At 43.1% G+C, this 15,081-nt stretch overlaps 2 protein-coding genes across 7 annotated transcripts in view; one reads left to right on the plus strand and one right to left on the minus strand.

The window, feature by feature from the left end:
* Positions 1–15,081, plus strand: part of Dock2 (dedicator of cytokinesis 2) — a 418,217-nt gene that overhangs the window by 224,035 nt on the left and 179,101 nt on the right. The window lies entirely within an intron of this gene.
* Positions 1–15,081, minus strand: part of Insyn2b (inhibitory synaptic factor family member 2B) — a 108,291-nt gene that overhangs the window by 9,285 nt on the left and 83,925 nt on the right. For all 4 annotated transcript variants that reach the window (XM_010622196.2, XM_010622197.2, XM_010622199.2 and 1 more), the window contains 2 exons: positions 10,735–12,998; positions 9,259–9,333 (listed from right to left, as the gene is read on the minus strand). In XM_010622196.2, the coding sequence (XP_010620498.1) occupies positions 9,259–9,333; positions 10,735–12,080 (1,421 nt within the window). In that variant the 5' untranslated portion in view covers positions 12,081–12,998. The remainder of the gene's footprint in view (positions 1–9,258; positions 9,334–10,734; positions 12,999–15,081) is intronic.

The following is a 15,081-nucleotide window of genomic DNA, read 5'->3' on the forward strand; positions in this document are numbered from 1 at the left end:
CCAGGTTCTCTTACCTTCATAGGTAAGCAGGCTCAAGCCATAGATACCTTTGCTACTGATTGCTGTCTGTGAAAGAAATCTAGGTCTCTGTAACATGAAACACATTAACATCTCCGAAGTGGTCTATCATCTAGGAGAAATGTAACATGCATATTAATGGATGAAGCAAGGTCAAAACAAAAATGGAGAAAGGAATAGAAAAAGCTCCTGGAAGTAGGACTTAGGTTTGAACCCTGGCTGCCCTAGTTCTTGGGTAAATCAACCTTACTGAGTTTCAGTTTCTTTATCTCTGAAATAGGAATAATGATCCCAGTCATATTTTAGGGTCATTGGGAAGATATAAAATGAGATAGCACAAGTGCAGTGTTAACAAAATATACAAGGGCTGATTCTACAAATGGTAGTGTGCGCTACGTAAACTTGACAAAGAAAGATTGGGTCCTTGCATAATCATCTGTGGTGTCTGCCCGTGGCACATGCTTGTTATTCCTGAGAAGTATTCAACTTGCTAGATTTCATATTTATGGCATGTTTCAGACTCTTTAGCTATTAATGCATTAAAGAAGGTTTCATTTTTATTGCAGATAAATTGCTGATGTTGTAAATTCTACATCTTTTCCCTGGTACCCTAGGGAGAATAAGAAAGGGATGAAGCTACCAAAAGCAGGGATAAGGGACAAATAAATATCTTGGGTATCTACCTGTTGGGGCTCTGAGAAATTTCCGCCTGTACCCCAAACTTCATGACTATTTCCAAAAGGACAATTTAAGCTGTGTTTGTGATTGGTTGTTTGGGGCCTGCTGAATGTTATTTCCATGATGTTCATGTTCCAGCATTTGAAATAGTGTAGCTCAGTTCACACTGGAATTTGATGAGAGCTGCAAATGCACCAGTGATTACTACAGAGAACAGATCTGCTGTGTACACTGTAATTATTTTTACTTCATACTTCATTACTGGCCAGAAAGGAGGTGGTAGCTGGAAGACTGTGGCTCTCACAGTTCACTTGGTTTCATGCTGGGAGAGCATCCTAAGCAGACAAAAGGGAAAATACTAAATAATTTAGGTGGAAAGTTGCTAAACCCATAGGACTAAATGCATATTGCAATTTCTAGAGAAACGCCTTTTTTTCTAGTTAAGTAATTGTCTTAAGTGGCAGGCAGAGCCAAAGCCCAGTGGCCAAATAGCTTGTCCACAGAAAGAAACTCAAGGGAAGGCTCTAAGTGCCTCCAACCATGTGACATCAGGAGGGTCATAGAGCCCAGGCTTCTCCTTCCTCCACAAGGTGAAGCCTTTGCTTTTCTCCCGCAGGGTCCATAGCTATAAAGCTGAGGCCTGTGTTCTAGGGAGCTTCCTTGTCGCTTGCTGTCAAAACTGTGAGGGGAAGCATCAGATAGGACAATGGCGGTTTCTAGGTCCCAAGAGAGGCTCCTGTGGAAATCTCCTTTTACACATTTGTTAAGTTCTGCTCGATCTGGTTGGGAATAGTGAAGGTGTCAATGATGATAATAACAAAAGAACTTGTGATCTGCAGAGCCTGAAGAAGCGAGAGGTAGCAGTGGAGGGTTCTGGCACGGTATTTAACTTTATTCTTATTTCTTAATTCAGGAGCTCAGTGACCACACCTTTCTCTGGAAGAGGGAATCTAGCAGTGATTAGTGCATGGTCAGCCCATAGCATACCCAACCCTGTCAGGAATCTTCTGTGGATCCTCCAGGATTCGATGCAGGGCAGTGACTAGCATTTGGGCTACCTTCTGGGGAGCCAAGTTGTGCTTTAATTGCTTTTAACCTTAATTGCATGAGAAATGTCAGCCTGGATTGCCAAATAGTTCCTGATCTGAAACAAGCCTGAGGAGCTTGGAGATGTGGAAGGAACAAAAGGCTTCAAATGAATCCACTAAGTAATGCATAATGCAAATTTCGGTCCTAGTGTGGCCCGAGAGCATCATTGGGAACAGAAACTGTCAGATGTGCTCACTCCAAGAGCAAGCACCCTCTTTCTCCTCTTTACCTCCCCTTTGCTCCCATTATTATGTACACCTTACATATATAAGTAGGTCTGTAGATAATCACTGAACCCCCAAATCAAAGTCAAGCAAACAGGTAACTCATCTTTCCAAAGATGCATTACATTTGCTAGTTTCTGAGCTATTTCCTGTTTGTAGGCTGGTTATCCCAAAGCTTTCTAGGAAATCAGTTGTCATTCTCTTTCAAGACCCCAATTTTGCCTAGTTTAATGTTCCTTAAGCTTCAGCCTTTACCAGGATAATTTTTCTAATTACAGACTCCCATCCTCTGAGAATGCCTTGTGATGCAGTAACCTTGGGAGTAAAGACCAACAATCAGTATTAACAGAGCCAGGAAGTTGTGATGCAGATGGTTCATGGTCACACCCTGTGAATACTGTTTAGGGCCTGCCCTTCAACTCATCAGCATCAGAACATCCCACTGAGGCCCAGGAGCCATGAGATGGTCGGGCCTCTGGAGGCAACATGCTTTGGAATTGCATTTTGAGGAAGTCAGAGCTGAGTTCCAATCTTACTTTTGCAATTTCTAGTTCCATAATGATTGAGTAAGTCCTTGGTCTTTTTCAGCATCTGTTCCCTAATTTAAACATGGTACAAATGACTGATCCTCCTTGACTTTCAGTTCCCTCATCTGTAGGAAGGGCACACTTTAATCTACCCCATATATTTGTGAGGATTAAGTGTGGAAACAAAGGGTTCTTGAAATCAGCAGCGAATAGATGCTCAGTAAGTGATAGTTTTTCTTTTTTTTTTTTTTACCTGTAAATTTCATCACACCAGACACCTGCCTTCAGCTACTATAGTTGTAAAATCATCAAAATCAAGGGAACTCTAGTCAGACATACATAGTTTGTGCATCTTAGGGATTGAATTTGAGTATACTGGTTTCCTATTGCTGCTGAAACAAACTACCATGAGTGTAGTGAATTAAAACAACACCAATTTTACTCTTACAGCTCTGGAGATCAGAAGCCCTCCCGAGCTGCAAATCAAGATATCAGCAGAGCTATGTTCCTGCTGGAGGCTCTATGAGAAACCATAGCCCCTGCCCTCTCCAGCTTCTTGGGGACTGCCCACATTCCTTTTCTTTTAACCACTTTACTTTGGCTTCTGCCTCGGTATCACTGCTTTTGCTCTGCCCCTGAGTCCCTTGCCACTCTCTTTCCCTTAGAAGGACCTTTGTGAAGATCTTGACCCCAATCAGACAAGCCAGGGTGCTTTCCCTGTCTCACATCTTTAATCCTATCTGCAAAACCCCTCTTATCAGATAAGGTTGCACATCTACAGGACCTGGGAGTTGGGTGTGGACATTGCTGGCATTATGCTTCCTGCTACCCTGGGATTTAATGTTTAACCAAGAAAACCTGTAAATCTCAGACTTTCGAGATCACTGGACAGTCCAGATATCAACAGAAGGAGATATTTAAGCCTGGAGGGAGATTTGTGGCTCTCCACAGTCAAGCTTTGCCCTTCCTGCCACAGCCAGCAATGAGTCCTAGGCAATAATGTTAGATGGCCATGAAGAACAAGATCTCAGGGTCCTGTGAAAGTGCAGCAAGCTGTCTGAGTCATTAGAGGAAGATTTGATTAGGTTCCATCTCACTGAGAATATGTAGTGTTCCAAGGATTTAAAAATTGACAATTCATGTACTACATCCAGTCATTATTTGAATTGGTTCAAAAGATTCACTGAGAACCTACTACATAAAAGCTTTCTTTTTCCTATTAAGAACATTTGATTAAGATGCCCCATGTCCCCAAGCAAGGGAGAAGAGCACACAAGTGGTAACAATGACTTTACTTGGGGCCAAGCAGCTGCCTCAAGGCCTCCACTGCTTTTAATTTCTATTTGAGTCAATATATTTATTCCTTTCTTTGACAAGAATCTATTGCCCACCAATTACATATTAGAACTTAGCCCATGACTTTGAAATACTAGCCATTTGCTGGAGGAAATTGTCATGAACTGCATCACGATGCATTATGATTGATAGTATAGCAGGGGAAAGCATATGCCACAGATGGGAGTCCTCATATGAAGGGATGTAAGGTTGTCTCAAGAGCTGGCTTTCTTGGAAAGACTGGTAAATGTCCAGACAAAGGGGCATGGAACAGGGATTCCAAGAAAGTGAGAAAAGTCATGCAAATAAATGTACTGAGTCTTGAAGGACCTTCCAGCTGAGTAGTGGGACAGAAGAACTAGAGAGGTAGCTGGTAAAATGGCTTGAGCATACATTGCAAGGGCTTTGAAAAATAAGGAGAAAACACTAGGATCTAAGGCCAAATTGTTTAACACAGGTATGATATGGCCAGATTCTGTGTTTCAGGTGTTACTTAGCAATCTGCATGAAAAATTATTTGGGGTAGGACAAAGGAGACCTGTGGCCAAAAGGTCAGCTAGCAGATGGCGAATGATGAGGGCATTTCTTGAGCCACAGCGGAGGAGTTGGAGTGAAGGAACAAGATACAGCAGTTAGAATTGCTCGTCAACTTGATATGGGTTGTGAGTGGGGACTGCAACCTCTTTATGGACTCACTGCATGGTCATTGGTGTCAAGAAAAATAAGGAATATGGGAAAGGAATCCATTTTTTAGGTGAAAACAAAGTGTGCATTTTGAGATACAGTAAATTTGGGGTGCCTTGAAATATTGCTTTAGTGTGGATGAGAGTCCCCCCCCGAAGGTTCATGTTCTAAAGGATTGGTGCCCAGGGTGGTAGTGATGGGAGGTGCTGTGGACCTTCAGTAGATGGAGGTTTCTGAAAGGTGCTTAGGTCATGAGGGAGATTCCAGGACCCTAGTCTCATCATCTTGATCTGTTTTCTGACTTATGATATAAGAAGATTACTCTGCCATGGGCTTCTGCCCTGATGTACTGCTTTTACCAGAGGCCTTAAGCAATGGGCTGCTAGATCTTAGCTTACAGAACCATGAGTGAAATAAACCTTCCCTCTTAATATGTCTGTTGTACCTGGTATTTTATTATAGCAACATGAAACTGGGTGATACAGATATTAGGTGGAAGGTTAGCTGAAAATTGTGTGTGTGTGTGTGTGTGTGTGTGTGTGTGTGTGTGTGTGCGTGTGTGCATCTTCTCACAGTTTAGGGAAGAATAGGAAAAAATAGTGCCACAGAAAGGCAGCTGAAACAACAGGAAGAAGCTAAGGATGAGAAGAGGAATAGTTTGTCAGAGTAAACTCAGACAAACAATTTCTCTTTCTGCTCTAGCACCTTTCATATTTAATATGGACAATCTTTTCTTCTCCTATTGAAAATTATACATTTGCAGCTTGCTCTTCAATTTTATTTTTAAAGCAACTTCTTGGTTGGTAGATATAACTCTTTCCTGGAATAGATTTTCTATTATTTTCCCATAAGGCATTAGAAATACTTTACCGTTTAAATCAAGTAGGTTTTTCCTACGAGCTATGATGTGTGTGAACCATGTAGTCAAAATCCTACAAAGAGGCTCTTCTGGCTATTTTTAGAATGACTGTGAAGATGAAATGATGAAATGCAAGGAGATACGGCTGGAGGAGCAGAGAACGTGGTGTGGGAAGGAGTGGGGGAGGTTGGAGAGACCTTGTGCTCCTGAGAAGAAGTAAAGGAGTGAATCTCTGAGGGCAGTTTCCAAAACTTCAATGAGTGGTTCACCACTTCCATGGATTTTATAAGATTTATAAGATACCATCTGCCCAATTATTTACTTAACCTTTTTTTCTCTACATCACATCACATTTTAAACACTTAAAAACAACTACACCAAAAAGGAATATCACTTTGAAATAGGGACCTGCGTCCCTTACCATAAATATTTAAGAGGATTAGTTTTAAAAGTTAGAAGTTTCCATAAAGAAACAAAAAATTATTACATTCTGGCTAGATGGTTTTGCTTGCCCAGGGCTAGGAACCTGAAAACTGCTTTCTCTTTGCAAAGAAATGTGATTTGCAAGCATTAGAAAGGATTTAAAGACATTCTAGCACTGAGCACAAATTTCCCCCTCCAGGTAATCAGAAGGATTGAAATAAATCTGAAAAGAGAACAACTTTCCCACTAGGTAATTCAGTGCTATTTAATCTTGGGTACCAGAACTGGCATTCACTTAACCCCTTGGGTAAATTGTCTTAGGTTGAAGCTAAAGAGAGGTGAGGAAACTGAATAAAGGCTATACATTTGGGAACTAGTTTAAGGATTAGAGCCCATTCCCACTCCCTTCTCTTGGAGCTCACCTTTTCAAAATGTAAATAAATCGTCAAAGGAGTCTTTTTCCCTGGTGTATGTGATCCCCAGGAGCCCTAAAGAGCCATTTCTGGGACCTCCAGCATCAATGTTGTTGCTGTGTTCCTTGCTGATGTAGGGAGCAGCGGAAATGATTTGGACAGAACCAGAAGACTCACATGTCTTGAGAGAGGCAAGCAGCAGAGCATAGCGTTTGGCTGATAGGGCCTGTGGGAAACCCGCTTAGGAAATTGTGTGTGTTGCTAACTTAGCTAACATCTCTAGAGAAGAAGGCCCAGTGGGTAATCCATCACACACTCCTGTGCTTTACGTACAGTGATGTTCACTGGCCTCATCCATTATCCGGCAGAGGCAGTGACACTGCATCTTAAAGAGGCCTCTGGATGAGTATTTCACGTCGCTTATGCATTAGCTTGTAAGATCTGACTTTCCAGGACATAACGAGTTTGAAGTCACTTGGAATGTTTTTTTAAAAAATGACAACTCTCATCTTCCCACCATTGCTATGATGGGGATGTCGTAGTGATCTTTGCTTTCATCAAATTAATTGCCCATTCCTTTGCAGTGGTTTGGATACAAGGATCCAGATACTGTCTGAGAGAACAGTCTGGCTTTGAGTGGCAATGAGGGATGTATGCAAACAATGTATGTTCTTCTGGATGTGGTTTTTCTATAAAACGGAATACTACTCAGCCATAAAGAATGAGAAATTAGAGTCATTCATAGGAAATTGGATACATATTGAGGATATACTCCTAAGTGAAATAAATAAATCACACATGTGTAAATACTGAATAGTTTCTCTGGTGTGAATAAACTATACTAGTGCATAAGATCCTAATGATATAATGGACAATGTGAAATACGAAGAAAGGGGCCAAAGGTGTAGGGAAAGTGGGAAGGGTAGGGGAAAGCTAGTAAGGGAAAAGGAAAAAAATACAAGAAAATGAAAAAATGGAAATGAAGTGTTTGTAAAGGGGGAGGGGAGGAGGGGTGAAGGGAGGTCAGGGACAAGGGGAAAAAATTAGAACCAAGACCTGTCATGTAGAGGTACAGGATCCCAATGATGAATGTAACTGTACTGTATACCTAACATGTACCAATAAACTCAATGAGGAAAGAAATGTATGTACTTCTGGAAAAGGAAGTGTGCATGAATGTTTGTTAACCCTCCAGGAGTGCAACTTCATTTAGAATGTTTGCTTGAGATGTTTGTAGCAAGTATCCCCCCCCAAAAAAAACATTCTCAGACTTGTTGGAAGGTCACAGTTTAACTAAACATTGTCACTTTTAATTCAGCTTGGGATAACGGAATGTCAGAAATAGATTGGGACCATGTAATTAAAGGTTCTCATTTTTTTTTTAATGAAAAAACTCGGTATCCAAAATGACTTGTTTTCAAGACAAAGTCACGAAATAGAGGAAACAGAGTTGACCACCTGCCTCTTTGACTTCCATAAGCCAAATGAAAAATCATTTCACAGTGATATAAAAGACATCTTCTGGCTACCAGAAGACAGACTAGCCAAAATTTAAATGGAGGTTGGTTTAAATCAATTCTTCCTGCCTATAATAAATACTTCTTTTTATCTTCTCTATCTGTGTAGGTATTTAATAATTTTTGCCCTTCCTACTGATTAGAGGATTTACTTAAGATAGATACATAAAAAGATAAAAGGAGGAAAAAAGATAGCTATAAATGACACTGCCTACTGATACTTTCCAGTGCTGCAAAATTTCCCCAGGTCCCTTTCCTGAGAGGGAAAAGGCATTTGTGTGCATGTTTTAGAGAAGAGTGATCAGTCACAAGTCTTTGGTCATTTGGCAAAAACATATGATCCTGTGATTCCTCCGTTTAAGGACTTGACATTTCTGATGAGAACCCAGGATCCTGCCTTACTATAACCACCTCCTGATTTCCATGCACATGGTACTTTATTAGGAGAGATCTCAGCATGCTGCCAGACATAATGAGAAAATTTCTGAAAGAAGACATAGACTACACAATTGGGCTGCAATTTTCTCAAGCTATAAGCTGCCATTTTCATTGGGAAGAGAAAAGTAATGAAGAGAGCAAACCATATACTTTTGTCAAACAAAATTAGATGTCATCAACTGAAATGACTACTTCTGACCACTTTTCCACTGTGCCACCCAAAGTGAGGAGGCATTGATCTTTCTGGTAATAGCAGTAATGACCCTTTGGATTTGTGCAGAGGTTGGCGGTTACAAAAGGCACATATTACCTCACTTGGCCCTTATGGAAGCTCTGAATAGGGATCACTGTTACCACCCTACACATGAGGAAACTAAGCCAGGTCACATAAACTGACGTTAGATTCGGGGATTCAAACATAGACCTTGCAACTCTGAGCTTGGTGGTCTTACTACTATAAATATGTCCCATCTGTCAGTTATAAAATTCCACTTTATTGTAGCAAACGTGACCCATGCTGGAAGGAAATGGTGTATTTGGAAACAAACACCAAGTCCTTATCACAGTTTTTGACACAAAGTATTTGACATAGGAGAGCTACTGTGGAGGGAGAGGCAGAGTGGTGGAGAAAGCGTAGAATTAGGAAACTGAATGCCAGCGAGTTCTGAGTCTGGCTCCTTCTGCTTTCAAGGCAATACTATATATGGGCCAATGGTTTAGCTTCTCTGAAGACTGTAACACACACCTTGCAACACAGGACACACGTACGGCGTGCATGCAGAGCTGACCATGGTGCCTGCATCCCCAGTTCTATAACTGTGAGGTTGGTTATATCCAAAGGGTTTGCTCGTGCACCCAACATAAGGAAACCAAGAAATCCTTGTCTAGGACCTGCATGTTCACCTTTCATAGTTAAACAATGTGTGTTCTAAGTTTCAGATTTCCCCTTTTACTCTCTTTTGACTTTCTGCATTAAAGAGAGTTTACTAGAGTGTTCAGTGGACCCTGCAGCTTGTGTGTTCTGCTAGACAGGCCTCTGTCTCAGTCAGGTACCTGTATATGATGCACGCTGTGTTCTGGCAGGTCCTGCAGTTGTTCAGATCTTGGCCAGTTCGATAAAAGTTCCGCCTGCAAGAGAGAGCATTTGCTGGATAACTCTATGGACAAAAGTCATATGAGACAAACACATTCTACCAACCCACGTCCCTGCAGGGCAGCATTTAGGATGACCTGAAGTTGCATGACCATTACAAGGAAAGAAACCTCACATTCCTACAGGGCTTTATCTGCATTTAAACATTTCAAATCTGAGAAGTTTTCCTATTTATAGCAATCATGAAAGATGAAGGATTTTGCAGGTGGGTAGAGGATGATGATTACCTCTGACCCCTTGGTTCATTTCATTTCTGTCTGTACCATCAGTGTTCTCTTTTCTAAAGTGGCGTGGATTCTGACTCCTAACAGCAAATGCCAGGGAGTTACTTCTCTCCTTTTCCCTCTTTGATGACTTTAGCCATGGCTGCTTCTTGATCTGGAGGAACAAACAGACGACACCTACACGAAGCCCTGCCTGCCCTTCACCGCACAGGATCAGGAAGATGTTCTGTGATTTCCCCTCTTTGCAGAATTGTGGTCCCATTTCAGTTCCCACTGAGTTTGTCAGTGATGGCTGGGCCCAGCTCGTCAAAGAGGTCAGTGGAGGGGAGTGGTCAGCAGGAAGTTTAGTGACCATGTCAAGTCCTTTGCGGCAGACACACCAGGACTAACATTCATACTGTGAAAATCCAGTGACTCACTAGGAAGATGGCCTAGGGGACATTCCTGCCTGCTGTTACCTTCTCCCTTCATCTATCGACTGGGCCCTCAACTCTATGAAAATTATTTTTGATTCTTCAACTTCATCATTCCCAGCCAACCCCAAGTCTGTTGATGCCTATAAACAAAGGGGAAAAACAACCCATAAAAATCCACCTGTGTTGGTAAAGCTTGATTATTAATTTGAATGAGAGGTGCTAGGCAGTTAAGAGAGCATGTTTCCAGGTATGTCTGGGTGGGTCATGAGGTGTGACCTTAAGAACTATATCTGGTCCCTAGTCCATTCTTCTATGGCTCCTTCCCTGTATCTCTGCTTCCTGGCTGCCATGAGTTGAGCCTCCTTCCACTACTCTCTTCCACCTTGGAGTCAGCCAAGGACTAAAGCCTCTGAAAACTGTGAGTCAAAAATAAACCTTTATCCATTAAATTGTGTATGTGACAATGTGGTCACAGCAACAGAAAGTAGATTACTATACCACCCAATCCCACCAAACCTTAGAATTCAATGAAATCCAATCAGAGCAAAGGGAAAATGTGAGTTCCAATCTGGAGAAACAATGAACTTCGCACATTCTGGCAACATTATATTAATGGGAACCAGTTGTCCTGTTCTCTACCTTGGTCCTGGCAAATTACTGCTCAGTGGCTTTTAATAAATAAATAAATAAATAAATAAATAAATAAATAAATCAATCAATCAATCAATCATCTTACCCTTCAGTGAGAGCTCGAGCTTTCTCCAAGTCTTGAATTACATTCAAAAGGACTTTAATTTTCTCTTGGTTTGAGTGCAGAGATTCTTCCACGGATTGCAGCCGGCCTTGGAGGTCACAGAGTTCACCCCGTGCCAAGTGAATCTGATTAATGCCACTAATCTCCCTGTTGCTCTGAATTTTGGTCTCACTCCTTGGAAGAGAGGATCGGCGATGCTCACTTCCTGGACAGTTCTGGAACTCTGGTGTGTCAGACTGAGTAGGGTTTGTTGCCATCTTCTCCTGACACAAAGGGGCAGATTTTGATGCACTGCTAGTTTTGAGTGACACCCAGTTCTGGTGACTGTCACTTGATGCAGGATAGTCTGGGGCTGTTTCTGAAAGGGCTGTCTGGCTGTGGGCGACCGGTGCAGGGGAAATGTGAGTCCGTGGAGGTGAGGGAACATATGTTTCCTTTGACTGAGAGGACAATGGGCCAAGACCTTTGTCATCAGAGTTGTCTTTGGGCAAAAGCAATTCTGGTTTGAGTTTCTCCGTGCCTGGCATGTTGTTGGCACTGCTGGTGGCATTTAAGCAAGAGGGGGATCTTTCTGAATCTGACCTCAGTACCCTTCTCCTGTCACCTGGACACAGGTCAACCGAAGGGGGTACGGAGTTGCTTATTTCACCCAACCTGTCTGGGCTGAGAGTGGACTCCCTAGCTTCCCAGGAAGGATTGTGGTAGATATCTTCTGGGACCTGAATGGCAGCTGTTGCTTTTTCTGAGCCCCTCCAAGTCCCAGCTTCCAAGCATATGCTAACAGGCCCATTGCTTTGCAACTTGGGCACCCTAGGAAGAAATGAGTGGGACACTTTGACCCGCCGAGGGCCATCCTCAAGATGCTGAGCCAGCCTTAAGTAGGCAAGGTCAGAAGACACTATGTCCTGCTCAGAGAAGTTGCCATTGACCTGGATGGCACTTTGGGATGCTATTGGCATTTCTACTAGGGACTTGCTGGATATGAGTTTCTTCCTTCTGAAAACTGGGAAATGTTTCCTGAGACTAGGGGAGGTTTGGATCGCGATGTTCCGAAAGCCCCCTGCCTTCTGGGACCGTGGAAAGGACAGAGAGTAGGTAGGAGGGTGATGGTGCCTGGATGCTTGTGTCTTTCCCATTTCAGCTGGGTCTTCAGGAGCTTGGACATCAACCTCAGCTAGGCCAGTTTGATTCTTAGTTGTCCCATCTTCCTTGAATCGTACCTGCTGGGATTTGCTCCTGCGGTGGTGGGGTTGTTTCACAAGCTCCACTGACTCCAGGCTATTCCGCTTTAGGAGCACGGGTCTCACTTTCACACTTTGCTGGGCCATTGAGCCTCAGTGGAAAGGAACAGAACCATACACGTCTCTTGGGCACATCTCCCTTAGGTCTTTGGAGTAGCTTCTATTGATGGCATCTCAGACAAAGAGAACTGCCAGCCAGGACGGAGTGGTCCACTCCTCATAGTATAGCCAGCCCTGCCAGCCATTCTCAGCCTGTAGATTCCACTTGGGAGCTCTCTGAAATGTTTCCCCTTCTGCAGTTAAAATATTATTCCACTACAGTCGTAACGGCTACTTAGATAAGCAATGAGTTAGGCTAACTATTAAACATCTGATCTACCAAGAAATCTGGTGGGCTGTTTATCAGGGCAGGTTAGAGGAGGCAGCTCTGATCCCAGAAGAAATTTGCTGTCTTGAAGGAAACGACAATGACAGTACTATTTGTGGGATAGCGCCACACTCCAATGTGTGAAATCCAAAAGAATCTCACTGTCTAGAACATACCACTTCCTTTCCCAGAGCAGCAATTTTCAATGTAAAACTATGGGAAAGTCAAACACATCTTCCTTCCATAGCATGTAAATAGGTAGAGAAGTAAATGACCTTGGTGTTTGCTTCTGTGATGACACATGATGCTCCTAAGGGAACATCTTCATTTATGTCAATCAAAAATTGTTCTGTGGGGGCCATTATTTTCTTTCATGCTATTCCCCTATTCTTCAGTGAGGGAAACTTGTCTTCTTAAATAGCCTCACAAAACCCAGCATGGTATGATCGAGACGGGACTGAGGCATCAGAGGAATTCATAGGGCAGAGTTCCCTGACATGGTGTCTTGGCTGAACTTCACATGTGAGCAGAGTGTGCCATGTCTGTAGCCTCTGGTACGTGGAGCCAAGAACGGTGCTCACTTGGTCTGTGGGGTGACATCTGAGACCAGGCAGTCTTTGCAAGGAGACAAGGATAGGCTGAAAGGGAAGAGATCACAGTCACCAGATACTTTTGAGTGGGACAGCCCAGGAACTGGTCAGCATGCTGCTCTTCTCTCTGTACTCCTAGAGAGACACCCACCTGTGGACATAGGGCCCTGGTGCAAAATACCTGTCTGTGTCCTTTCCTGTTTCCCCTCCCAGTCAATATGGAGCCAACTCCTAGTTATCTGTAAGACCCCATTTTAAGTGTCACTTCCTGAAGGAGCCTTTCACTAATTCTGTCCTCATCCACATCACCAGAGCTAGAGAACAACAGGACTCTCATTTCGCATTCTTATCATACCCTTTATGACACAAATTGCAGCTGTCATTACATAATCACTTGAATGTATATTTACTTAATGTATATTGCCCCACTACCCTGCAACTCCAGGAGGATGTTGCTGGAGCCAGCTGAATCACTGCTTAGGTATTCCTGGTCCTCCTGCTCTGGTTGCTATAGGCTCTCAGTGAGCACTTGTTGAAGGATTGGAGGGCTGAGTCAAAGGCAGGTTTGCTGGAAGAGAAGGAGGGACTGAGCATGGGCAGGGGAAGGAGAGAGCCTGGGTGTCCTGCAGGGACAAGAGGACCTGGAATTTCTTCTGGTATGACTGTGACATTTACTTAAGGACAACATTTTCCCCTAACATCTTCATTTTTATTGCTTTCCAAGAGATAAATGTGCATGAAATTCTCTGAGGAATGTGTACCTTGTAACAATAACAACCACCATTTATTGAACACTTATTTTTACCATACTGGGAGCTTTACATACATTTATCATAACAACTTGCATTTACTGGGTACCCATTAATGTGACAGGTGCTGTTCTAAGCACTTTCTAAGCCTTAACTGACTCATCACAAAATTCCCCCAAAGAGATGGCTTTTTGTCATTGTCTCTGTTTTGTAGATGAAGAACCTGAGGACTGGGAAGGTTAAGGGATGTGAAGATACCCAGCTAGTGATACAGTCAAAGCTGAATGTAAACAATCTGACCCCAGAGGCTGTGCTCTTAATCCCTGCACCCCCATGGCTTTATTCAATCTTTACAACAAACCAATGCCTTGTCACTGTCTTCCTTGGGTTGTTGAGAAAGATAGGCACAGGGAGGTTCATTTAGCTCAGTGGAGGAGCTGGAATTTGAGCCTAGGAGGTTATTTCTCTGCCCCTTTGGGATTCTGCTGTGTACATGGACAAATAATACCAGAGATTTGAGAGCAAGGTTTAAAGATCCTTGCAGATCTGAGAGAAAACTTGCCACAGCAAGGCACACCAGAGAGCTTGCTCCAAGTCTGAGGGACCTGGGATGGGGTGTGAATCAAACCTTCCTGGTTGATCAAGAGATTTAAAAGAAAATGAAGGATTAATGCTTCACATGTGTTTTGGATATAATTGAAAGAGTTTTCTGTTTGCAGCATGCAGCCTTACCATACAGATCAAAACCTCTGGTTTCTTTAAGCAAGGATCTTTAAGCAAGGATTGCTAGACAATGCCCATGACAGCCTTGCTTTTCTCTGCTCCCAGCTGCCTTTAGAGGATCCAGTTGACCTCCTAGGACTGAGAGACTGTAGCAGATCCTGAGATCCACCTAAAATGCCAATGAGCTGTCAACTTGTCATCAGCCATTGCAACTCCACTTTCTCTTCCCTTACTGGCTGAATGATTCTTCATCTGTAAAAAGGGTAATGTTCATAGCATGGACCCACACTCATGGCTCTGATGAGGTGTCAGTAAGACAGTGTCTGCAAAGCTCTTAGCCCACAGCCCAGTGGGCAGTAAGCTACATTTCCCAGGTTTGCTGTTGTGACTATTCCACAACAAGCGGGTGTATGGATGCTCATATTCCTGGGGAGAGGAAGCATAGTTTTCAGCAATGTGCTTGGGGTTCTGCAAGCCCACTTGTGGCTGAACCACCGCCTGCAGCTTATCCAAGAGCAGGTAGAGCCACTCCTAAGACACAGAATGAGCAGTTTGAGGAACTGCCTCACTTGCCTCTCCTATCTGGAATGTAGGGCTGGCTTCTGAGAGCATCATTACATAACTCTCTGGGTAGATGACCCCACTGGTGCTAGAAGCCC

The sequence above is a fragment of the Fukomys damarensis genome, unplaced genomic scaffold, assembly GCF_012274545.1.
Source record: "Fukomys damarensis isolate Sample0158 unplaced genomic scaffold, DMR_v1.0_HiC HiC_scaffold_9, whole genome shotgun sequence".
Lineage (NCBI taxonomy): Eukaryota > Metazoa > Chordata > Mammalia > Rodentia > Bathyergidae > Fukomys > Fukomys damarensis.